The 27,281-nt window shown below is 39.2% G+C and overlaps 1 protein-coding gene across 1 annotated transcript in view; it reads right to left on the bottom strand.

Annotated features, from left to right (window-relative positions):
• The window catches only part of LOC109918984 (collagen alpha-2(V) chain-like), a 245,325-nt gene that overhangs the window by 44,304 nt on the left and 173,740 nt on the right, over positions 1 to 27,281 (bottom strand). Inside the window, exons 27-42 of the mRNA XM_048598785.1 lie at positions 23,509 to 23,607; positions 23,003 to 23,056; positions 22,833 to 22,886; positions 21,709 to 21,762; positions 20,871 to 20,924; positions 14,116 to 14,160; positions 13,929 to 14,027; positions 13,046 to 13,153; positions 12,898 to 12,951; positions 11,973 to 12,026; positions 11,730 to 11,783; positions 8,868 to 8,921; positions 6,991 to 7,098; positions 6,827 to 6,880; positions 2,323 to 2,376; positions 1,523 to 1,684 (exon numbers count right to left, since the gene is read on the bottom strand). Coding sequence (XP_048454742.1) covers positions 1,523 to 1,684; positions 2,323 to 2,376; positions 6,827 to 6,880; positions 6,991 to 7,098; positions 8,868 to 8,921; positions 11,730 to 11,783; positions 11,973 to 12,026; positions 12,898 to 12,951; positions 13,046 to 13,153; positions 13,929 to 14,027; positions 14,116 to 14,160; positions 20,871 to 20,924; positions 21,709 to 21,762; positions 22,833 to 22,886; positions 23,003 to 23,056; positions 23,509 to 23,607 — 1,161 coding nt within the window. The remainder of the gene's footprint in view (positions 1 to 1,522; positions 1,685 to 2,322; positions 2,377 to 6,826; positions 6,881 to 6,990; positions 7,099 to 8,867; positions 8,922 to 11,729; positions 11,784 to 11,972; positions 12,027 to 12,897; positions 12,952 to 13,045; positions 13,154 to 13,928; positions 14,028 to 14,115; positions 14,161 to 20,870; positions 20,925 to 21,708; positions 21,763 to 22,832; positions 22,887 to 23,002; positions 23,057 to 23,508; positions 23,608 to 27,281) is intronic.

The following is a 27,281-nucleotide window of genomic DNA, read 5'->3' as shown; positions in this document are numbered from 1 at the left end:
ACATGTAAACATTAATAATATTTGGTTGCACATTTTTCCATTGTAAGAGGCTGAATAGTACCTGTAGCAGTATACCAGCAGCTCAGTGCCGGGGATATAACATCTTGATAACAAGAAAAAAACATTTTTGTAGATTATGGAAATGTTTTTTTCCTCACTGAGGGTTGATTAAGGGAGACCCTGTGGCACAGGTATGGCACAGTGGAAAGCTCTGAATCCAAGCCCCACTCTGGACTTGATGGCCATGGAACAGTCATAACCAAACCAAACAGCCTAATGATCAACCTGTAAATGCTTCTGATATAGCAGGCAGTAAGAGTGGGAGAATCTCCTGCTCCATCATGCTTGATGTGAATTGGCACATCTCAAGTTATAGACTTTGATGACATACTAGCAACTTGTTTCAGGAAAATCTCTTGCTATGGAAGCAAATCACATACAACTTTATCCATGTTATATGCCACTAGGCTTGAGGAGGAGGAAGGAGAAGGTAGTGGTTTGGTCACAAAGTATGGAGAACCCACAATTTAAGATAATGTTACATAATCAGGAGCTTTAACTCCACCACATGTTGGTGACAAGGTAGTCATTTTCCTGATGGACAGCTTAGGTCCCCTAGCCTGGTGGGGAATCAATCAGTAATAGCCCCCACAGTATTCAGGAAAGTCAGTGCAAGAGAGAGAGGAATGGCGTCAATCAATTAGTAAGTGGGGAGGGAAGGCAGGGCATCCAGTCATTAAGGGAGAGAAGAGGGTTTGAATCTGTGGTGAAAAGAGATGGATAACCAGCAGGAGGATCAGGAGGAAAGCAGATCAAGCCATGCACAGAGGAGGTTCGAGGCCAACCAGTTGGGTTGTTGATGCTACAGGGATGTTAAAGACCTTGAGGGGGATGAAAAGGGGACAAGTCAGGAGGTGGGGGGGGCAAGTGAGTTTCAGAGGCTAGGTTTAGGGGCTATAGAGAGGACATTGGAAGCCTCGTATTAGTGGGGGTGTAGGAGCGTGCGTGGATCTGCAGAGTGTCAAGGCTCTTCAAGCTGGATCCAGGAGATAAATGTGAAGACAACAACTTTCTGAATCCATCAAGTCCTTGCCTTGATAAAACTGTCAAATTCCTCAGCCTCAGGAAACTGAGGTAATGTTGAAAACGTTCAGCTCTCAGCCTGGCATTCACACTTGTCTTCTTAAAATGCATTAACAGCACCCTCCACCTTCAGTTAAAGCCACAAATAGGTAAGTTTGACTCTGCAGATGCTTCATATTTCAATCTTAAACTTGACCCAAATGCACCTGATTATTTTTGAAGATAAATTCCGCTTGTGTGTATGGATCATGAGAAATATAGATCGCATTTATCATGCCTATTTGCAGAACTAGACAAGCTTCGAAGCTGAAGAGCAGGACAGAGAGAAATTTTACTTTTAATGACTAAAATATTAATACCATGCCTATGTATAACAGCACAAGAAACACTCTGTACTAATTAATTTTAAGTTATAATTTTAAAACTTAATAGTACTTACAGTTGGACCATCGTCTCCAGATTCACCTTTATCACCCGGAATACCAGGCGTTCCAGGGGGGCCAGGATCACCAGTCTTTCCAGGTGGGCCAGTGTCACCCCGAAGACCTGAAGGTCCTTCTTTGCCAGGAGCTCCTAAGGGACCGATCGGACCTGGATCACCCTGAGAAACAGATAGGAAAGGCACAGATAATTTCTAACATGTGCCAATGTCTTCTTATGCCCGAAATTTTAGTTTATTAGATACTGGGGAGGGAGGTAATTTTAACAGAACAGTAGTATAGCTGATTGAGAGGCCCAAACCCGGCACACCTTTGGCTGCATTCTATTTAGCGGGAACATTTTCTTCAGCAGTATTGTTTGCTCCTCAGTGACACTGAAAAATACCACATTAATACCAAAATCTTCATTTTTCAGTCACTGAATAGCATCAGATTAACTCAGATAAAAGGTACCAGTTTTATGCTATGATACTCATATCATGACACGTGACTGAAACACCCGCTTGTAGATCTTGGGGTTAAGCTCACAGGCACTTGAGGGATTCTGAGGGAAGATGTGCTTCAGCAGGGATGGTATCCAGCAGTAGCCTGAACACAAGCTGAATGAGCTCCGGAGAAAATTCCTTTTCGTTATTTCACTCTGTTTTTTACATGATTATTTGAAAATGAAGCACAAATGGATGTCAAGGTTGGTTCAAGGAAGGTTATGTACATTGTAGGCCATCGGCATAGTCTCCAGCAGAAATCTCTCACATTTTATGACCAGTGAAGAATTACTTCCTCAGAATTCATTACTTACAGTTGCTCCTGGTGGTCCAACTCGACCTGCTGGTCCAGGAAAGCCAGTGGCACCCTAGGATTACAGAGGAAATGTTGCATAGTTATAGCCAAGATCAAATGTATTCTGATAATCCTTTTGATGGCGTTGTTAATACCTTTGTGATTCTCAAGTGAACAAAAATTTTATATAATTATCCTAAAGATCTATTACAAATTAGCTGAATAGTAAGAGATTTAATACAACGTTAGTGTAGGATTGGTAATAAAAGGAACAATGTTATCAAGTTTGAATGGCAACAAATATGGTGGGATAGAGATTAGCGTCTAGCAACCTATAGGAAGGGCAGAGTAGCAGATCATAAAAGTAGATTAAACTGTACAGGGCTATCATCAGATTACATCTTGAATTTAGCCTTAGTATTGATCAGCAAGACACAAGACAGTGTAGGGAACAACAAGAACTCCTCGCACTTAGAATCTAGGGTCTGCCTACTCTCAGCAGTGACCAACGTTCGTGGTGGTCTTCTTGGGACTACAGAGCTGTCAATATCTATCTCAGGTACAAGTTCCTCCCTGGAGAAAGGGGAAATCCCATGTCCAGGTAATAAATGCATCACAGAAATCCCACCATTCAAAAAATCCTAGTTGTTGGATGTATTAAAGCTTAATTTAAAGCTGAAAAGTCCAGAAAATATATGTTTATGTCAGTAATAAATAAGCAAAAACGTTTGATTTTGAATTAACAACATAAAACAAGATAAATTCACTTTAGAACAAATATTTGACCTTTATATAGGTGCATAACTAGTTTTACTTCTTACTCTGGTACACATGGGTTAGAGTATTTGAGTATGACCACATCATCAGTATGATTGATAAGAATGGACCAATCACAATTTGATGTGTATAAATTATATCAAAACTTTAGTGTATCTATCCTTGAGCCTCTATTACTAAACTGGTTGAATAAAAACATTTTAGGGAGTGTTCAGTCAGTTGGAGGCCATTTATCTGTCTGGAACCTGCTTCTAAAATGATGAGAACCAAGAGACAACATGATACAGAAGATGCTGGAACAAAACAAAACACGCACTTTTAAACAAATTGAAAAAGAATCAGTTCAAAATAAAACTGAGACATAATTTTACCAAAAAGAGAAGATGATGGGAAACAAAGTGCTGAGAAAAAATAGTTTAAACATTTTTATCTTTATTTAGTGTTTTCCTTAGCTATAAAAGTGAATGGTTGTTTGGCCCATTTGTGATTCTAGTCCCATAGAATGCAATTCAGTCTTAAAACCATCTAAAATGGTTTAGCATTCCAAACATTCCACAGAAGATAAGAACATTTCCAGGTGGGCTGATCAATACTAGCTCAAGCTTTGGATCAGGCCAAGACTCCGGTAAATACCGCACGGGTGACCTGGATGTACATTGTTCAGTCACCAGGAAGATCCACCAGGAGTGAGGGAATATTGGTCCACAATTGCTTAGAAATGACCTGGGAGTTTGTGATAACGTCTCTGAATTCTATGAAGTGTCATGGCTAGACAGGGCTGAGGACACCCATTGGTGCACTGTAGCTGCAGCATGTGCTCTACAATAACTCATAAATATTAATTTAACAGCATTTCCCAGTCCACTGACTTCTACCACCAAGAAGAACAAAAGCAGATCACTGATTCACTATAACAAAATAATGGGCAATTGTATAGCATCTTGAATGCAATAAAGTATCTCATGATAATTCACAGGAGTGTCATAACATAAACTTTCCCACCAAATCACACAAGATGATATAGGTCAAATCACAAACGCTTGGTCAAATAGTAGTGTCTTAACAGAAGAAAGAGAGGCATAGCAGTATAGGGAAAGATTTCTACAGCTGGGGCTAAGGCAACTGAAGGTGAGGCAACTAATCTGATAAAATTGTAGATGTTCAAGACAGCAGAATTCGATGAAGGCAAATATCTTGGACAGTTGTGGGGGTTATAGGAGACTACAGAGAGGGAGAGAGAGAGACAGAGGAAAAAGGCCATGGAGAGATTTAACGATAACAATGAGAATTTTAAAATCAAGCTGCTGACTGAATGTGTGCCAATGTAAGTCAGTGAGCACAAAGGTGACAGGGGATCAGAGCTTGATGTAAGTGAAGTCTCAGGCAACAGAGTTTTGGATCACTTCAGAAAACAAAGGGTAGATTGTGGGACAGCAGCCAGGAATTTGTTGAAATTCTCTAAAGACATGAATGAGGATTTCAGAAGTAGAGGACCTGAGTCAGGGGTGATCGGAAAATGTTACAGAGATGGAAATAGGCAGTCTTAGGTGATGGCATAAATACATGATCAGCAGCTCAGCCTGCTGCCAAATGTGACACATGTGAATTATGAGTTGGAGCAGATCCATTGACCTCTCAAGCCAGTTCTGCCCTTCATTAAGATTGTAGTTGATCTGACTGGTGGCTTCAACACTTTTCTGTCTGCTCACCACAATCCTGGGCTCCCTTATCAATCAAAGATCTAGCTGACGCAGCCTTGAACATATTCCATGACTCAGCTTTGTCCGCTGCCTGGGGTATTGAATTCAAAGACTAATGACTCTCAGAGTAAACCATGTCTTTTCATTTTCATTTTAAATGAGACACTCTTAATTTTTCAACTGCGTCTTCTAGTTCTAGACTCACCATAAGGGAATCTTCGTCTCAGAATCCACCCTCTCAAGTTCTCTCAGGATCATGTATACTTCACCAAGATTACATCTCAATTTTGAAACTCTAATAGCTATAGGCCCAAATTACACAATATTTCCTAAGAAGGTGCCCTCTTGATTCCAGGAATCAGTGTGTGAACCTCCTCTGAACTGTTTATAATGCATTATATCATTCCTTATGCATGGAGACCAAAATAGAACACAGTACTGTTGAGGTTGGTTGGCTCGCCGAGCTGGTTTGTTGTTCTGCAGACATTTCGTTACCGTGCTTGGTAACATCCTCAGTGCAGCCTCTGATGAAGCGTCAGTGTGTTTTCCCGCCTGGTTTTTAAACTCTGGAGTCCGTTGCGATGGATTGCCTCACTTCCAGGTTTCCTCCGTATATGGGGTCTGTCCCTAGCCTGTCCCAGGATCTTGGTGTTGTCCTGGAACAGGCTAGGCAGGGACAAGCACGAGAATTCCTGGAAGCATGGCACTCCATGAAGCATGCTATCAATAAACACATTGAACTCGACCCCATATACATTCCACTACTGAGGAAACCCGGAAGTGAGGCAATCCGTCGCAACAGACCCCAGAGTTTAAAAGCCAGGCGGGAAAACACACTGACGCTTCATCAGAGGCTGCACTGAGGATGTTACCAAGCACGGTAACAAAACATCTGCAGCACAACAAATCAGCTCGGTGAGCCAACCAACCTCAACACCCACAACCCGAGCTATAGATCTACTCCAAAACCTTAGGAACACAGTACTCCAGATGTGATCTCAGTAAGGCAGACATTTGGGAAAGAATTTGTTTAGTCACAGACTATTTCCAGGCTGATTGTTGAAGTCAGTAGCTTGAAGAAAAGGCAAAAAATAAATATTTTCAATTTTCCTAATATCTAACTGCGGTAAAATATCTGCATATCCATTACTGGATGTTGGATAAGCAATCAGATAAGTTAGCAAAAGTAGAGGAGTTGAGAGAGGTGGTGGTGAGGTAGAGTTGGGTGTCATCAATGTATATATGGAAATTAAGCTATTGTTTTGGATGTTATCACCAAGAAATGTACACAAGAAATTGGAGGGAGCCGATAGATTTTTGAGGGATAAAGGTGCAAGAGCAAGAACTGGAGTCATTGCAGCTAATACACTGGCTATGATTAGATAGATAAGATTAGAATTAACTGAGATGAGCTCTCCTCAACTGGATGACAGTGGAGAGACATTAAAGGAGGACAGTATTGTGAACCATACCAAACCCCACAGACAGCTGAAAAACAATTTTGTTGGGGGGCGCGAGGAGGTTACTGGGTTTACTTTTGTCACAGTCACATAGCCTTCAATGTTCTTCTCTAATTTTCACAATATTCTAACTTGAACATATGCTGCTCATTTTTAACATAATACAGTCTTCATCAGCACAAGACGAAGTCATTATCTCAGTATCAGAGCAAAAAGATGCACAACAAGTACAGTGCTTCCAGTGTCATCCATTACCTGAGAGAAAAAATATAGCCAGTAAGGCCAAGTTTTAACTGATGTTTGGATGATTGCACCAGTTAAATTCTAAAGTGTTATTTATGATCAGGTCATGATGTAAATCCCAGAATTATATGCAACTACGGAATCACAGTAACTCTACTGCAGAGTCAGAATTCGTATATGCAGCATGTTATGGTATTTGAGAGAACACATTAGAAGATAACAAACCTTCCCTTCCGTTCTCCAAATAAATACATTTATGACACTTGGTATGAAGGATGTCAAGGATGGAAATATTGATAGCAAGTGAAAAGACGAGAAAACAATTTTTGAAAATTATACTTACAGGTGGTCCCTGTGTGCCACGTCCGCCTTTTAAACCTGGGACACCAATAGGTCCCTAAGAAATGAATTAGGAAGCGATAAGTGACACACTACATCATTCATAATCATAAAAAAATCTGTTAATTATTTCTATCATACTAGTAAGTGCTTTAGCAATATCCTTACTGGTGGGCCAGGGGATCCTGCTAGTCCTTGAGGTCCTGGGGAACCAGCATCACCTTTCTGACCTGGCTCACCAGTTTCACCTTTACCTCCAGGCTGTCCATCATTGCCCTGTTTCAAATAAAATTGAATAGTTCAGTGGCTAAATACAGTACACAATAGACAGAAAAATTATCTTACGGCTGATACATAGATTTTTCAGCATATAATCATACTTGCACCAGAATTTGAGTTTCCAGAGCAGTGGAATAGAGTGATATTTCTTTTACTGATCTGCAATAGCTTCACCAATACAAAAGAGTTTCCTCATTAGATTTCCTCTTATCTAACTTATGTCATTATCAATTTTTTGCTTTACATTTCTCAATGGGGCAAACTGAATGAATAACAGGTAAAAGTCACGATTGAGGCTATCCTACTATTTGGCCCAACACCTCAATCCACTCATTATTTGGAATCATAGAATCATACAGCACATAAACAGACCCTTCGGTGCAACTCATCCAAGCCAATCAGACATACCAATCTGACTTAGTCCCATTTGCCAGCATTTGGCCTATATCCCTCTAAACTCTTCCTATTCATGTACCCATCCAAATGCCTTTTAAATGTTGTAATTGTACCAGCATCTACTTCCTCTGGCAGCTCAATCCATACACGCACCACCCTCTGCGTGACTAAGTTACCACTTAAGTCCTTTCCAAATCTTTCTCCTCTCACCTTATACCTATGCCTTCTTGTTTTAAAATGCCCCTACCCCAGGAAAAAGACCTTGGCTATTCACCCTATCCATGCCCCTCATGATTTTATAAACCTCTATAAGGTCACGTCTCAGCCTTCGATGTTCCAGGGAAAGAAGTCCCAGCTTACTCATTCTCTCCTTATAACTCAAACCATCCAGTCCTGGCAACTTACTTGTAAATCTTTTCTGCATCTTCTCAAGTTTAACAGCATCCTTCCTATAGAAGGGTGATTAAAATTAATGCAGTATTTTAAGAGTGGACTAACCAATGTCCTGCACAGCCTAACATGACGTCCCAACTCCTGTACACTACTCTGATTGATAAAGGCAAGCGTGTTAAACTCCTTTTTCATCACCCTGTCTACCTGTGACTCCACTTTCAGGGAACTATGCACCTGCACTCCAAGGTTGCTTTGTTCAGCAACACTCCCCAGGGCCCTACAATTAACAGTATAAGCCCTCCCCTAATCTGCCTTACCAAAATGCAACACCTTACATTCATCTAATGCAAACTCCATCAGCTGCTCCTTGGCCCATTGGCTGATCTGAACAGGGTTCCGTTGTACTCCAAGATAATCTTCTTCACTGTCCACTGTACCACCTATTTTGGTGTCTTCTGCTAACTTAATAACTATGCCTGCTTTATTCGCATCCAAATAATTTATATAAATGATGTAAAACACTGATCCCTGTGGCACACTACCGGTCACAGGCTTACGGTCTGAAAAGCAACCCTCTCCCACCACCCTCTGACTCCTACCTTCAAGCCAATTTTGTATCCAATTGACTACCTCCCCATGGATTCCATGTGATCTAACCTTACTAACCAGTCCACCTTCGTATATTGGGAGGTCTTGGTTGATAAATGCAGTTTGGCTATTACACAGTTCTATGTTGCTTACCGACAAATTATGCAAGGCATAAATTAATGATCTTGCGTCGTTACTGTAATTAATAATGGTAATTTCCACATTTTCCAATTGTCTTTATCAAAACTGTACTTCCATAAAACAAATTTGTTCAATAAAGTGAAGTGATTGATGTGTTTAATTGCTTAACAAACAACAACTGCTCATGCAAAACGCAACTTCAAGTAACCGTGTGATTTAAAACAAATTAATAGACACAGGAAACTCACAGGTGGTCCAGCAAATCCGACAGCACCAGTGGGACCAGCTTCACCACGAGATCCCTGAGAAAGGCAAATGAAAGGCACAGTTCTGAAACTTCTCAGACCAACGAGAGATTTGTAAAGGCATTACTTGTAATGTCACATAAACTACTTCTGATCTGAAAGTTTCCATTGTAGCAATATACATTTTAGTTGAATTTGAAGAACAGGGAAATATCATTGCAACCATTTTTAAAATTTAGTTTTCAGACCTACTTGTATTTTCTCCTTAATCGTGTGGTTTTAGGGTCATACCTAAGGATTTGTGTTTAAGAAAGATTGGTGGTAAAGACGACCAGGGCAAGAATTGTCTTGAGACTAAGGCATCTTTAGAACTCTGTTTATTGCCTGTTAACATCGTAATCAACTGTACGTAGTAATATGAGATATACCAAGTCTTATATCTGATCTTATGTGATCATATCACATTGTGAAAAGACTGTTATGTACACATGTTTCACTCTTCAAATCTAGTTAATTCTTTCCACACTGTTCTCTGTATGTCTTATTGCAGAGCAGTTTCTCACTTCATAGAAAGGCTGTTCCGAGGACCAAAAGTTTTTACACAATACCTAACATATTGTACTATTTCTTCTTTTCTTTAGAGTTATGTCTAGTTGCCCTTTGAACTCATTCACGCTTTCCATAGCCTTTAATATTAATGCATTCTGCAACTTAAATGTTTGAACTTCTATTTTCAATTTCTTATTTTGTCTTTCATCCACTGATAATTGAAGCATTTGCTGCAAAATGTAATCTCTCTGATTCAGTGTTTTCAATTCAATTCATACTCCTTAAATTGTTGATGTGCCTCTACATCAAAATGCAACATGCTCCCTCCTGAGATGATTCTTCAAACATAATAAAAAATCCTGTGTATGCAGGCTGTAGTATCACACATTCAATCATATATCCGTACTTAATTAAAAGAAGACAAGGGCAATACGTGTCGGTGAGGTACTTGATAAATTTGCAGTTAAAGCAGGAACATGTTAAGCAATGTTGATAATGTCTGAATGCACCAAGACTGTAAACCTCGAACGATTACAGATAAGTTGCCAGTGATCCCTCATTAAAATTTTTAATATATAATTGCTATTAAATGTGCGAATTACGTTGGTGTGTCACAGTGTATAGTGCAGAAAAAAACACCTACATGTGACAAAATAAACCTGCTATTGAAAATTTAGAATGGTTCAATGCAGCAATGGAGTTCTCAGGAACTAAATGAATCTGTTGAGATTCAGATGACGACCAACACCAGTCAAGGTTTGTAAAACATATATATTTTGAAAAGTGATCAAACAGCTTAAAATAAACTCATTACGCGCAGTAGAATTATGGATATGGCCTCAAATTTGATGCACAGTCTGGTTTCCTGCAGCCATTTGAACCTTGCTCACAGGCTCAAGTTTGTGCCACAGCCTGTGCTGTGTGGATGACAATAACTTCTTATAATCTTTCCTGAAGTGGCCCATTCATGACTGGAAGGTAGGGTCACCATCCAATGAATTGCAGCTGGCAGTGCTTTGAAGATTGAGGTGTTTCCACAAACAGCAGGAAAAAAATACTCAAGGAAAGTGTTGGAGAATTGCTTCAAAACAGAGGCAACCATTTTTCCAAAATTTTCTAACGCAGTTATGAAGATATGCATTTCTATGCATTTCTAATATTATTGGCTGGAAATATGCACATTGTCGGCTAGCTATAGATATTACCTTGAACATTTTTTTAAAAGTGCACATTTCAAACCAAAAGGCAATGTCTGCACTAGCCACGAAGTTGCATTTCTGAAGGACACAAACTGCTTTATGGAGACATAGACTCTATGAATGACTCAGAGAGAGAGCACATGACCCAGAACCTGGGGTGTACAAAAAGAGGTTAGATTTTACTAAGAGATAGAAAGAGTACAACGGGGGTCTGAAAGCAAAACAAAAACTTTACACCCTCTTTTTTTCTATAAGGCATCTCAAAGCTAAGTGTTTATGATTAGAAGGCCCGCTAAAAAACGTTATTGCTGACAAACAGAATTATTAAGGAAGAATTTCAAATCAACTCTACAGTCTCCAAGAGACCAAGAAAATAACACTAGCCACAACTACAGAGTAATTATTCCAGTGTAAAGCAACCCAGTAACAGCAGCTACATTGGAAAATACTCCTTAAGGCCTTGGACAATCTGTGAATAATTTTATTTTTTACCTTTACTTATTACTTAGTTAAGTTTATTAGTTTATTACTTAAAATCTAATACGTTGCAGGATTTTATTATCTAATTTTGCATGCTTATGGGATGTTGTGTGTGTTGGTTTCTATTGTTGGGTAGTTAGACAAATTCGTACATTTTAAAACATTTGTTCATCATTTCTGCATCTTTGCATCCGTGAGTTTTAGTAAAAAAACTATCTCTTGTTAACTTATAGAACTTGTCTGACTTATTTCTCACAGCAAAGTATGGCAATTCAAACAATATTGTTATCAACTCAGGAGTGGGACCAAGAGGCAAGTCATTTCAGATCTTCTAATGTGGTCATAACAGTAAAGTGTGTGTGTATATGTGTGTGCACGTGTGTACTTTTATTTATATACAGCCTGGTGTGCTAGCCTTCTGATCTGCTGCCAGGAGTTTACCTCCAGGTAGCTGGACTAGTCCCCTTTGGCTCTAGCTGAAGATGAACTGGAAACTAGTTACATTCTACATTTGAGATACCAAGGTGTAGAGAGCTGGATGAACACAGCAGGCCAAGCAGCATCAGAGGAGCAGGAAGGCTGACGTTTCGGGCCTAGACCCTTCTTCAGAAATTCTACATTTATAATTTTTACTTACTGGAGATCCACGAGAACCCACAGGGCCAGGAGGTCCAATAGAGCCAGGTTCACCCTACAATTTGTTTTTTTATTTAAAAAAAAGAGTTACCATTAATAAGATAAAAACACAGTAAAAATCAAAATTTACATTAAAGTCTAGCCTATTTGCTTTCTGCCATAAAGGTCTCTGGCACTAGAAATGATAATAAGATGGTGCAGTTGATGCACTGTTTTACTTAAGGTGACTATAATAATTTATTACCTTAATCCCTGCAGGACCAGCAATACCTGGTGGACCAGGAGGACCTGGCAGACCCTGTTACAAAAACATAGTACAGAAAAAATCATATCATAATTATTGACATAATTGATCAATAACAAACAACAAAAGCTGGGAGATTTTATTCCTCGGACAGAGTTGAGAGAAACAGGTCCTGATATTTACTCAAAGCTGGAACAAGAATGAAGGGTGGCAGGAGAAAGGAATCGAGAGGGTTTTCAGGTGGGAAACCCAGAATTAAAAGTTCTCCATTTGTCCCATTTAACGTTAGGGTACATTTTTCATTATGTCAACATACTTCTGGTCTGCCACTCTGATTAAACAGTCAGCAACAATTTTGGAACATGCAGCAGATAAAATGTTTCTTCCTCCATGGGAGACACCTCAGGGCCAATACCAACATGGCACAGAATTTTACAGAAATTTATAGCTTACAAATAGGTGATTCAGCCCAATAGAGCTTTGTTGGAATTGATGCTGCACATGAATCTCCATCTAGTTTAGTTCATCTATTAACAGATCTCTCAAACACTTCCTTGATCTTGTACTTACATATCCTTCATATAGTGGCCACAAGAGCACTAGTATCATGGGGCCTATGAAGAAAAATACACTGAGGACCTAGGACTCACATCCTACCCCCAATTGTTGCAGACATTAGGAAGGACCAAGCAGAAATAGACCTAGCAAGCGTCAAGGAGAGATGCATATTTGCAGCAGTGAGATGGCTTTTTGCATGATCCTGTCCCATTACCAACCATCCCACCGACACAACCCTCGACCTCAAATGGATCTGCCATGTTAATAATTTTATTTATAACATTTTTTGCATAGATGTTCACAATTAAGTTGTGCTAATTAATAGATAGCCGCAAACAAATAAGAGTAAAATGAAGAGTTTGCTTACTCTAGGGCCTTCATTACCCAGACTGCCTTCAGATCCTTTTTCACCTCCAACGCCCTGTCATAGGAAAATAAATACTATTAGACAGGAACTCAGCACTTTCATTGGAATTAAACATGCATGCACACGTGCAATGCAAGAAGTTACTCACTCTTTCTCCTTTAGGACCCGAAGGCCCAGAAGCTCCTCTTTCCCCTGGCATTCCCTGCAGACCTGGAGGACCTGGATCTCCAAGACTGCCAGCAGGTCCAGGAAAACCCTAAAATGAAAGAAACAAATGAAGTACTTCTGATGTGGTGATTAATAGGGCACTCAAGTATGCTTGGTGTAATTGTAGCTCAGTTTGGAGTTGCTTAAGTAAATAGCACAACAATTTCTTTTTGTGTTTTCCATCAAAGATTTGCCACATATTTTATATTATCTTGAAGCCAATAATATAACACGTTACAATTTGAAATTAGCTCATTACAAGTAAGATGATGGATTCCAAATCCACACAGAATAAACACACAGGTTATTGTGGCATTGACTGTGTCAGGGGAGAGGGGGCAAAGTTCAAAACTTGGCCTGTTCGGAATTGTTTAGTCTCGATGGGACAAAGTATTCATTCAACAACTGGCCTTAACATGCTGATGCTAGGACAGGAAATAAATGTCAGCAAGATTCTACATCGCAAAAATGACTGTGGTAAAATTTGACTAAATAGATATCAAATGAGGACATGTCTTGACTCAGCTGTTGATGCCTGGTGTCATCATTTACTGGAATCAAACATGAATACTGGCCATTTGAGTAAGAGACAAAAGGGCCAGTAACGTCAGTGGAGTCATGGCATGAGATCCAATGATTATGAGAGAAGTGGAGGGAATTAGAAAGATAACTTCCATTCATAATGCACTATCCCACTTCCCCGAATATCCCAAATGGCTTCTCATTCAATTAATTATTTTTCTAAGTGCAGTCACTAATGTTGCACAAACAAAGATTAATTCAGTGAGTGGGAATTGGCAGATATAATCAGAGTGTATCAATACCTTAGCTCCATCCTTGCCAGCAGCACCTGTAATACCTTTTGGGCCTTGAAGACCGGGAGGGCCAGGTAAACCACGCTCACCTGGAACGCCACGTTCACCCTACAACAGTTCATCAAATAATATCAGCAACAGATTGTTATCTTAAATACATCCCATATGTTCCACAACATGTTGCAAGTGTACTTACTCTTGGACCTAACTGGCCTATTGGACCAAGATCACCTGGGATGCCCTGTCAAGATACAAATGCAGGCAAAAAGGATATTAACAAATTTGTTTTCACAATATAACATTCCCTAATATTATTCTACTCTGTAAAATGGAACAAAATATTTTACACTTCTTACTTCCAGAGCTGAGGTAAAAATATTAGTTCTCATTTCTTTTAGGGCCAGATATATATCATTAATTTATTACAGAATGAAAAATAAACAATAATTCAAACTATTAATCTTGTGTGCCTCTATTAAGAATTTTCTTTGAAATTTCTATTCTGAGCTCTGGAATTTTATCCAGAGTATTTAAGAATATATAGGAATTCTTCATAATTTCGTTCAAATGTCTCTTATTCCCAGCTACTCATCAGTTCTTCTAAAAGAACATTAATAAATAGATTTATTTGAAAACGTTGTTTATGAGTTGTAGGCATTGCTGGCTAGGCCAGCATTTTTACCATCCTGAATTGCTTATGGATGGGTGGTTGGTGGTGAGTTGCCTTTTGACAACTGCAGCCTTGGGGGTGTATACATCCACAGAGCATTTAAAAAGTGAGTTCCAGGATTTTGACTCATTGGCAGTGAACGTACAGTGATATAGTCCCAAGTCAGGACGTGTATGGCATGGAGGAGAACTTGGATGTGATGGTGGTTTCCCATGCTTCTGCTGCCCTTGTCCTTTTAAGTGGTAGATATTGTGGGTTTGAAAGATGCTCCTGAAGGAGGCTTGCAAGTTGCTGCTCTGCAATCCCATGGATGATACACACTGCTGTTACTTTGCATTGGTGGTGAAGGGGGTGAATGATGTTGCGGTGCCGATCAAGTGGAACGCTATGTCATAGATAATGTCAATCTTCCTGAACATTGTTAAAACTGAACCCATCCAAGAAAATGGAGAGTATTCCACTACACTCCTGACTTGGGCCTTGTAGATGGCGAACAAGCTTTGGAGAGATAGGAGGTCAACTATTTGCCTCAGAATTCCCAGCTTCTGACCACGTCTCACATAAAGACATCTTCACAGAATTGTGGAACTATGGCAACGCAATAAAACCCCTCATTAAATTTGTAGTCTCACAGAAGTGGAATCAGATCTTGTGTAGATCAATGTTTATTTTTATTTTGGCACATTACAAAGCTAACCTGATTCATCAATTTAAGAGCTAGTAGAAAACATGTTGATGTTTGCCCTGACTACTTCTAATCTCAAAGCTAGCTTGCAATTGCCAGCGGAAGGTTTCTGCTGGTTTATTCTAAGTTTCTGTAGGAGCAGGCCAAAGAAAAGAATTTTTAACAAGTTTCCAAAACCCCATTTTATGGCTTTCCCAATTCCCAGCTGTTGTAGGTCTCAGATGAGGTTCTAATGATCCTGCTCCAGGACCATTTGATCAATTTACAATATTTAGTATTCCCAAATGATGCCTAGTTCAGTAAACTAAATGGGGAAGTCACTCAAAGGTTAAGGATAAAATCAGTAAAATGTCAAGCAGGGAAATAAGAAATGATGGTAATTGCACAAAAAACAGAGGACCGTAATACATGATAAATATTATAGAAAGTCTAGAAAGATTAATTTATCAAATGTGGAAAAAATGGAGCAAATGGTAATTTATTATGGAATAGAAGAGAAAAGAAAAATAAAACTTTTAAAAATGAAAACAAAATTAAACCAATGCCACACATGCATGTACTATTACCTCTCATTAAATGGTAAAGCTTGAAAATGGTAATCAGAAAAGTTTAGATTTAATAACATGTCAGTGTTTTGTTATTTACTACCCAAGTCTGCTTATGAAAGAATATCATTGCACCGAGCTAGCAAAAAAGTTACCTGCCATTCAGTTGTACCTAGTTTGCTATTTCCTCAATAGCAATGCGCCAATTTCTTGGAATTTCCTCTTTGATAGGATTACACTAATCCCTTTACCAAACTACAAAGGTTCAAAATACTTGTGCTATCTCATGACAATTTTGGAGAGGTAATAAACACAACATTGATAGCAGCACCTCCAGCCCAAGAACAAATCAGTTAAATAATTAAAGTTTCTTTATTAGACTATGTTACACTACATTAACTGATTTAGGTTCGATTGAAAAGGCAAGGAACAATAAGATAAAGTAAACAGAACTACATTGCACAAGGGAAAAATTATGAAGACTGAAATAATGAAAAGGAAGAATAATCAAACTGTAAATTAGAAAAGAAGGATGCTTGAAGTCAGAAATAAAAACAGAAATTGCCTTAAAAAATCAGCGGGTCTGGCAGCATCTATTGAGAGAAAGCAGAATTAATGCTTCAGGTCCAGTGACCCTTCTTCAGTTTCAGGCAATTTCTGCTTATCTAATAATCAAACACTGGGTTGAAAAAAATCTGAAATGAAAGAAATCTGAAATAAAAGCAGTGGTAAAGGCAGTGAGAACTGAATTATTTTTTAAAGACAAATGATGATAAATAACATACAACATTTAGCAGAATGGAAAACATCCAGGGATAGCTTAAAAAAGAAATTATTGCTGCGGGTATAATCTTTCGCATTACTACTGTCAAATTTTGAGGAGTTTCTAGCTAAAGGTTGTTCAGATTTTAGTTTTGCTCCAGTCAATTGATTCTGATTTCCCAGAAAAATGTTTGCAATTTCTAATGTAGTAGAGGGAACAATTTACCTGCCCTCAGGATATTTCATTTTTCAATTAAATTATTCCTCAATAATTAGTTGAAGTGACACAGAATCATAGCGTCATACAGCACGGAAACAGACCCTTTGGTCCAACTCATCCATGCCGACCAAGTTTCTTAAAACTAAACTAATCCTACTTGCCTGTATTTGGCCCATATCCCTCTAAACCTTTCCTATTTATGTAACTATCTAAATATCTTTTAAATGTTGTAACTATACCTGCATCTACCACTTCCTCTGGCAATTCATTCCACGTATAAACCACCCGCAGTGTGAAAAAAGTTGCCCCTCAGGTCCATTTTATATCTTTCTCCTCAAGCCTTAAAAATATGTCCCCTAGCTTTGAACTCAACCACCCGGGCGAAATATCTTTGCTATTTGCCTTAGTAGGTAAATTTGAGTTATACTGGTTTGTTCAAATTAAATTATTTGTTATTTGTTCATTTCATTGGTCAGTATTCATTACAGTTCTGAATTATTTTAAATTTATTTCCTCTGCATTTAAAAATATCCCTATAAACAAACCAAAGAGGTTTTCTCTTTCTGGACTAAAACAGAAAATGTATTAGCTTTTTTTTAATAACCACAAAGTTTTGATTTTGTCCATAAAATATGTTTCTGAGTATAGGTATTTTTCTGTCTGGTTATTTTTAGAAAAATTCTATTAGTTAGCTCAACATATTTGTGTTATTGCTATACCAAGTGAACTTTTACTCGCTTGTTTGGACATTACAACTGAAATCAGGCCCTTACAGCAAACACTTGGCTACCACTTTTGAGAATAAACCTGGCAAGAAACCTAAGTATATGTACCTTCCATAAGGTCAAGTAATCGAAATATAAAGTAAATATATAAAACCGAGATGTGAACCCACACATTTTAGATTTAAAAAGAAATTTCCTGATCAGAGCAGAACACAAGAGCCTACAGAGATCACTAATTGGATAAGGAGGTTTATATCTGTCCCATTCATAACTTGCTACCAAAATCAGCTGCAAACATGCAACTACAATTGACCAAAGTGTAGGATTTATACTGTGTTATAGCTCTGTTCAACTCGGACCTTCCCATTTCCTGCAGGTTAGTGTAGGTAAAACTAATACCCTAGGTCTTCAGAGGAAATGTTACTTTTCAATATTTCTTTGAATTTCATCTGAATTGAATTCAACCACGGTGGCACAGAGCAAATTATTAAATTTTACTTTATTTAACCCATTTTCATGATGCCTTACCCGATACAGTTTATTTACAGTAGACTTAAATGTGAAATATATAAAGTTTGATTGTGTGTATAAGCATTAACTGTGTCTATTTTTATAAGAATTCTGTTGACTCAATGGATCCAACATGAGCTTACCCAGTTTTCCCCCTGCAGGAATTGTAACCTGCCTGAACTCAATCTGTCAGAGATATACAGCAAGTAAATTTGGTCCGTTATCACTGTGGCTATCATTCTGTGCCAAACATTTGACGTGATGTTGGCTGAATCTGCAGGGGATTGAGTAGCATCATACTCATAATACATGGTGCAACCAGCCTTCTAATTTTAAAGGCAGTTTATCCCATTAATTGGAAGCTGCACTGAATAATATTGCTGCATTTTAGAACATGAAAAATGTAACACCAAGGCAGAGAAGTTTCTAAAAGCAATGGATGTGGAGCATTAGGTATTGGCAGAGCAAGAGATGCCATGGTGCCAGAAATGGTCAGAAGACCCTGAAAGACTATCCCGAGAAGGGAATCAGAGAATGATCAGGAAGGCCAACTCCCAGAGTCTGGATCTAACATCTTAGCAACAGTGCAACACCACACAAGATTGCCTCATGTGGCTGGTTGAGGTCAACAAGTTTATCTTCCTTCAACAGCTCTACACATCACACCACCCAATCGCTCCCTTTCCTCAATGCACCACAACCTGGTAACTCCCATCAGCATTTCCCAACAATCAAGACTCCAGATATTCTACACTGCCCTTCCACCCCTACCAAAGACACCAGTCTCACAGTTACCTCTTACTGTTTCGACAGACCCCTAACCATTCAGCTGGGCCAGGCATATCATTCAAACACAGCACTGCACAATCATTGGTATTCTTCCCTTCTCTCTTACAGCACCAAATGATACACAAGAGAATGGGGCACAGCCAAATTGACTGGGGATAAGAATGCCTGTACTTCCTGAGCCCTGTAACGCAGAAGGCACTTTGCATCTTTAGCCTACGTGCACCAGAGCACGTCATTTGGCCTCACTGGTACAATTGAGGAAACAGTACATTTCGGCTTTCTGCCCCTTTCTCAACATCCAGCTCACCCTCATCCTCATCCTGTAAATGCGGGTGATATGACCATGAACCTCTTGTTTCCCACCTCAACCTCTTTCTGACTCAACATGCCTCCTCCTCTAATTTATTTCTTTAAGGCACCCAATGACTGCCATATATCCAGCCAGAGCAGCACAAGGAAATGGCAAGGCACGGGGTGGGGTGAAGCAGTACTGGCACTTGATTTGCCCACTCGCAGCTACTCTTCTCTTACAACATGAACTGGCGCACAGTCTGGGTCAGCAGTTCATGAGTCACTGCACACAAGTGGGCAGCAATCAGACTAGGAGCTCAAGTTGGTTCATTTCCCAGATCACAGATAGCAAAATCACCAATAGGCTCTGCTGTGGAGGATTCAGGTGTGGACTTGGACAGGGCACATACAAAATAACATTAACACTGGCTTGCCAGCCTGCTATCAGTGACAAGGAGCATGGAATAGTCTTGCTCCAAGTTGGCAGAGGACAATGTACAGAATCCGCCATCTCCACAGCCTCTCGCCCACCTTCTTTGTGATCCTGAAGATCCAAAGGCACTGCCACTATTGCCCCACTGTCTACCTCAACATAAAGCCTCAACCCAGGAAAAACTGTGTCTGGGAGCAGCATTGATTGCTTTCAGTTAAGGTCTCTTTCTTGGAGGGAACCCTATCTAAGAGAGCCACCAACCAGTCGATGACCTGTGGTCTGTTGTTCCAGCAGCAGCCCGCAAGAGCAATGGCCATTGCTGAGACTACAAGCTACCCCATTACATGAAGAAGACCAGGCATGTCCAGGGCAGGCTGTCTTGGCGAGGGTAGCCAAGAGGCACAAATGTAATGAGGACTGGATTAGACAGGAGGGTTAAAAATGGGGGATAGCCTTTGGGGAAGGTGCCTTCAATTATCCTGGGGACCACAAAAGTGGAGCCCAACAACCCCTACCCCTAGCTGGATGCCAGTCTGTGTAACTAGACTTCCTGCAAGGTATGAGCCACCCTCTTATGGAGGTAAGCGGGAAGGAAGTGTTGAACCATTTAAACAACCATTCATTTAGCTCTTTAGGACCTCAAAAGGACAGTTCAGACATGTCAAAAGAAAGTGGGGGGTGTGGTAGTCAGCAGGAGGGCCACCCATTTGATTTTATGTGCCCCCCACCCCCCCACCTCCTATCTTCAAACTTGCTTGCTCTGGAGTATAACATCCAATCTCTTTTGTGGACAGGGCACCTAATCCTCTAGCCTTCCTTTTGAGAAGGGCACATCACCACATGAAAAATCAAGAAATCACCAAAATCCTTTAGATACACTCCAGAGTCCTTCCAGCTACTGTGCAACAGCAAAATGTTCTTTAAAATCACCCTATCTGTAAGTTTGGCACCCAAACATTTAATTAGTATTGATGCAGAATCCAATCACAGTAGTTTTTTTTTGCAACATGATGGTAAAATTTGTTCAATGGACCTGGATGGTCCAATTAGGAAGCTCAATGTCACTTTAGCTGATAGGGCTGCGTGATCTCAGCATTGCACATGAACCATTCCTCTTGGCACATGCAGGGGTCCCTGTGTAACCAGCTTTGCAAGAGGCTACACCAGGGGCACTGTGCCTGACACAAACAACATTGCAGCACATGCAGAGACCCTGAATTAAAAGCAATCCCAATATATTTGTGTTAATGACATATCAAAGAAAGAGAAGATACCATTTGGAAGATTTCCTTTTGACATTTGAAATCAGATCTTATCTTACCTCATTGCCAGGCTTGCCAGATTCACCAGGGGGACCTGGAGGTCCAGGCAAACCCTAAAGCAATTGAATGTACAAATTAAAATCACAATTTATTTATCAGTGCCTATGGATTTCATTTAACATATTTAATAACCAAACTTTTTTTGGCCCTGTCAAGAAATACATGTTTGGTTATAGGATTTTGCAATGAAAAAGTGAACATGACATCTCTAATACAGTATTTGATATTTTCTGAGCAGGATGGAAATAAAGACTTACATTTATATGGCACACTTGATGTCAATCAACTGTCCCTATTCAATTTATAGCTAACAAAAGACTTCTTTGAAGTGTAGCCACTATTGTCAAGTGGAGTACAGAGCAGCCAATTTGCACACAGTAAGATTTCACAAACAGCAACGTAATTATGGCTCAATAGTTTGTTTTAATGATGTTGAGTGATGGTCACTCAGAATAAAAATACTGTTTTTCTTTTAAATGGTACTGTGAATATTTTATATCCAATTGACAGATCTCAATTTAACATTGCATCTGATACATAGCATCTCTGACAGTGTAACACTCCCTCAAATGTGCACTGGAGTGTCAATTCAGATTGCTGTGCTCATCCTCTGGAGGGAGGCTTATGCCACAATCTGATGACTCAGAGGTGAGAATTCTACCAACTGATGCACAGCCAGCCAGATCCACAGGATGTTACACCAGGCCTGGTCAAGATATACATTAGTACGGTTAGGTGATCTAAGGTACTTATTTTTTTACTTTTTTAAAAATTATGTGCTGCAATGATGCACAATTCTACCACAAAATGTTAATAAAATGTAGTCCTTGAACATACTTGGAATCCAGGAGGACCAGGTGGGCCTTGTTCTCCTCTATCTCCAGCTTGGCCCTGAATAAAACAACAAAATATATAACACAAGGATGGTTTACTATTGTGCTGTTTATAGTGAAGTCATAATTTCTTCCTTTGTAAATATTTCACTATCAATACCACACAGTTCAGATAGTTCCACTAAAACAAATTTTAAAAATTTGTATAGATGTTTATTGCTGAATGCGATATTCTTAGAAATATTAAGAGTTCAAATATTATTTTAAAAACCATGAATTGACAGCTTCTGGCAAAAATAGATTCTATTTAATTTTGTCATTTCTAAGGCTATGTTCATATTTATTAAAAGTATATGCATATCAGAATTTTTTTTATTCATTCATGGGATGGGATGTGGCATTGCTGGTTTGGCCAGCATTTACTGCCTGCCCATAGTTGCCCTTGACAGGGGTGGGTGCAGTGAATGTCTGTGCCTGTGATACCAAACATGTGGGCTGCTTTGTCCTGGATGGTGTGAAGTTTCTTGAGTGTTGTTGGAGCTGCAATCATTGAGACAAGTGGGAAGGATTACATCCTAGTCCTAACATATGCCTTGTAGATAGTGCACATGCTTTGTGGAGTCAAGACAATAGTCATGTGCTGCTGGATTCCTAGCCTCTGACCTGTAGCCACTGTATTCATATGGCCAGTTCCGTTCAGTTTCTGGTCAATGGTGACCCCAGGATGTTGATAGATTCAATGATGGTAAAATCCACTGCATGTCAAGGGCAATAGTTAAATTCTCTCTTATTGGAAATGATCATTGCCTGGCATTCGTGTGGCGTGAATGTTACTTATTTGTAAAGACGTAAAAGGAAAACTAAAAACATCATGTGTATTTGGTTCTGGCATATTTAAGTCTGAAGAAAACTATAATATCTATCCATAATTAAAGCAACATTTAGAAGAAGGTCTTTGCAAAAAGAGAGTTAGATCACATTTCAGCTTTTATTACCCTATCACATTAGAAAGATGATTGTAGCTTTGATTTCATGAATGTATTTAGCAGATTCCTGCTATGAAGTGTGCATTGAATCTATCCAGAATCTTCCTTAAAGATACATGCACATATAATGCCTTATACTTACCATTGGACCAATATGACCTTGAGGTCCAGCTTCCCCATCTTTGCCAGGGGTACCCTAACACAACAGTGGAAAAAGAAGTAGCATCAAAGAATGAAAAGTCCTGACTTTCAAAACTTCATGAGAGTACATTGTAAACATATTCTGGAAATTGTTAAGAACATGTTACTTACTCGCTGACCTGAAGCACCAGGAGGACCCCTCTCACCTGTCTTACCGGGATCACCCTACAGTAAAAGTACAAGGATATTAATAGAACTCACAAAAGTAGATGGAGTACACCCAGGGTGGCAGAATGCAGCCACTGTTACATCAATGCACAGGTACTTGGGTAGTTCTATTTCCAGTTTTGGGCTTCTTTTTCTATCTTATTATAAAATCAAAATTTGAAGTGCATTGTAAGTTTCCAATGTTTTTGTATAATTATAAAGTTAGTTAACACTGATGATATTAAGAGTGATTTTACTTATAAGCAAACTGCAAACTAGTAATCTGAAAATGGTGGGCAGCATTTCCTGACAGGACAAGCTATCCACTGCCACAAAACAAAATATGCCCTGACAAGATGTTGGAATTTGCTCTCATTCATGTTAATGATGAATAGGTGTGAAATTGAATCACATAATATTCTGATGTTTCATCTCAATGGTCTGCAAAGAACAATAAATTTCTCACTTACACTATTACCCCTTGGTCCTACAGTACCCATGGAACCAGGTGAACCTCTTAGTCCTGTTGGCCCTATAGAGCCTGGGCGTCCTTCCTCACCTGGAGGACCCTGGTAATTCAAACAGTACAAGTGATTAAAAATGTATCCCTTTGATTGTGATCTTATCTCATAAATGACATGTGTTCTAGACACAGGGATTAGTATCATCATAAACAAGAGTGCACCAGATAAATATTTTGAATTTATAGGCAATGTTTTCTGGATAATACAGGTCACAGTATTTCATTAAAAATCCTTTTTCCTGGAATCTTACAACCTAAAAGGTTACCATTTGATCGATCAAGCCTTTGCCAGATCTTTGGAAAAGCTATCCAGCTATTCACACTCTAATGGCCTCTCCTTTGGCGCCTCAGGATTCTGCCTTTAAAGACTCTAAATCAAGGCAAGTAGTCCCAAATCTTTTAATATCCTGCAATCAGATCACCTGTTGAATATGTAGGATATCAACTGAGTTTGGGAAGAATGACTAATGAAACAATCAGCAAACCCAAAAATTAATCCTTTTTTCTCCTTATGAAAATGGGCAGCATATTAAATTGGCAAGCATGTGAAAACAACATGATTCTACACTGCTAAAAATGGTGAAAATGCAACCTGAAAGCAATCAAAAACCTCAAAATGAGAAGAAGGACAAAGGAAGGAGTTTGCTATTCCTAAAATTTGTTTTTCAATTCTAGAGATACTTTCTATGCCACAAAATATGTAATATTTAAGGGATTTTACAGTAACACTAATCACTTTAAAGGCCAAAACCTAATAATTTCTATTTGATTACAGGTCACGGGGACTTCAACAGCTCATCTACTGAAAAGCATAGAATCACCAACTAGATTTCTGCACTTACTGCACAGGTATGAGCTCCAGAGTTTGACATTAACTTCAGAGGAATAACAGCAGTAAATGGTGACAGTTTCATTATCATTACTGCCTCAAATTCCAAGCTTATATTTACGATAACTTGGCTACTAATATCACAGCTTAGCAAGCAATACTTCAAACACAAACAAAAACAGAAATTGCTGGAGAAATTCAGCAGATCTGGCAGCATCTGTGGAGAGAAAGCAGAGTTAACATTTCGAGGCCAGTGGTTCTTTTTCAGAACTGATCATAGCCAGGAAATGGTGCTATATATACTGAAGACAGGGGTGTGAAGGGAGTGGGGAGGTAAGGAAGAAGTGAGTGGATAGGTAAAGATTCAGCCCAGAGACAGAGAGAGGGAAAGACAGTTACACAGACAAAAGGGTGGATGATAGTATGCTGCGGAGAAAGAAAAGTTGATAGTGGGGACCAAAAGTAGGTGAAAAAGGGTTGGCTGTGTTGAAAGTGGCCATGTCATGACAGGTTCTGGAGTGTAGGGAGGCGGGTAAAAGACATGAAAAAAGGTGCTCAGGCTCTAAAATTATTGAACTCCATATTGAGTCCTGAAGACTGCAGGTTGCCTGAGTGGAAAATGAAATGCTGTTCTTCCAGCCCGTGCTGACTCTAGGTTGATTAGGAAGAGATAGCATGGAACACACTTAACTAAATTGCTAGAACTCTTGAGGTAACAAAGACTCAACAAGCATAATAATGGATGTGGTGTACTTTCAGAAGGTGTTTGATATATTGTTGCACATGAGACTTTTAAAAAGTTACTGGTCATGGAATGAAAGGGACAAAGAGACATAAAATATAGGAGCAGGAGACTTATTATTCTGCCCTTCAAGCCAACTCTGCTATTTATCATGATCATAGCTATCATCCAACTCAATAGCATGTTCTCATTTTTCCCTCATATTCTTTGATTCCTTTAACAACAAATTCTACATTAAACTCCTTCTTGAAACCATATAGAATTTCAAATATATAATGATATTATAATATTTCACAACACGTTCTGGGTCTCTGGACCAGATACATTAACTCTATTTCTCTCTCTACAGATGCTGCCAGACCTGTTGAGATTTTTCCAAGCATTTTGTGTTTTTGTTTCAGATTTCCAGCACTTGTGTTATTTGTTTACTAATATTTTAATCTCAACTGCTTTCTACAATAACAAATTCCATATAGTCATTACTCTCTGGGTGTAGAAATTTCTCCTTATCTCAGTACTAAATAGTTTACCCTGTATCCTTAGACTATGAGCCCTGGTTCTGACTCCCCCACCATTGGGAACATCCAAAATGTGGAAAAAAAACATACTTAAGCTATCAATTGGAATTTTTACAAAACTGCTTTGATTGTTAGAGCATACTGTAACTTAGAAAAACAAAATCCATCAGTTCCTGTAGTTTTTTTTAGGCTTCATTATTGACATTTCCTAAGTTCTGTTATTACTACTGAGGTCATCATAAATGCTTGGTTGACTTTCAAAAGCTCCAAGAACATCTACCTGGTGTTGAGGAAGAGTTTACTGTCTTAGATTTGGTTAGGGATGAAAAGATTCTTTGTTTATCTAACAGTGTGATCATAAAGGGATTTGAAATACTTGAATGTATTTCATGATTTGGAAGTTTTTTTAGTGTATCAAGTGAACATGAGCTTTATTTTGTAAGACTTTTTTCTTTAAATCTCTAAATATGTCATGAGGTCAGTCCACTATGAATGGGTTTAAAGGTGGCAAAGAGTGATGTGCGGTGTCATGGAAATATGAGTTGGCATGGACAGCACGGGGAGTGGGTAGGGCTAAGGGGTGGAGAAGGCTGGAATGCCTACTAGCTTTTAAACCAACTGGAGCTAAATTCCACAGGAGCGAGGTGAGCCTACTAACCTGCCTACCTTTGTACTTTTCCACTCCTGAGGCCATCTCCAATCTGCTTCCTGGTTCAGTGGGCCTGACTCGATCCTACCACTTCTTCCCCCGAGCAGAAGTTGTGCGTTATGGGACTTTTAAACCTGAATTTCCGTATTTGAGATATCCACCTCGGTTATAACAATTCAGCTCTATTTGGCTGACCAAAGCAGCCGTTAGTATAGGACAGATATTTGGTTATTATGGGATGACAAAAGATGTGCACATTCGGTGGATTGACCATGCTAAATTGCCCAGAGTGTCCAGGAATGTGCAGGACAGGTGGTTTCACCCTGAGAAATGCAGGGTTATGGGGATAGGGTAGGACGGCTGGGTCTGGGTGGGATGCTCTTCCGATGGTCAGAGTGGACTCGACAGGGTGAATGGCCTGTTTCCATACTGTAGGGTTCTGTGATTCTATGACCAGAAAGGAATTGCAGGGTCTTGAGATAAGAAGCAATTAAAATGCAATAAGTGGCACACCTAACAAAATAACCCCACTAATAATTGAACAAAGAAAGGTATCAGCAGGCTTAAGGAACCAATTATGGGAAAAAATTGTCAACATAAAAAATACGAAAACAAATACAATCACTAACTTTTTCAGTTCAGTTCTCTAAGTCTGACAGACCCCAGTCTAGTGGAAAGAAGACATTTAAGGATTCAACAAACATGCAATTATCATCGGTTTGGTCAACCAGGCATTTGAAGACTTACTTAACCCATGTACCAGTAGTTAAAGAAAGATAATCTCTTTTGGAGCAGTGTACTAATGTGTTTTTGTTAACACGGTGGAAGGCAATGAAGCCCAGCCTAACACCCAAAGTAGAACATGCAAAAGTTATAAAGATTTTTTACAGTACAAAAATTGCTTTGATTGAATCAGATGTTGTTTATTATGTCCTAGGATATTTTATCGGAGATAGTAGGAACTGCAGATGCTGGAAAATCT

Source organism: Rhincodon typus, chromosome 7 (genome assembly GCF_021869965.1).
Source record: "Rhincodon typus isolate 14 chromosome 7, sRhiTyp1.1, whole genome shotgun sequence".
NCBI lineage: Eukaryota > Metazoa > Chordata > Chondrichthyes > Orectolobiformes > Rhincodontidae > Rhincodon > Rhincodon typus.
The sequence above is the reverse complement of the archived record's forward strand: the minus strand, read 5'-3'. Positions and strand labels throughout refer to the sequence as shown.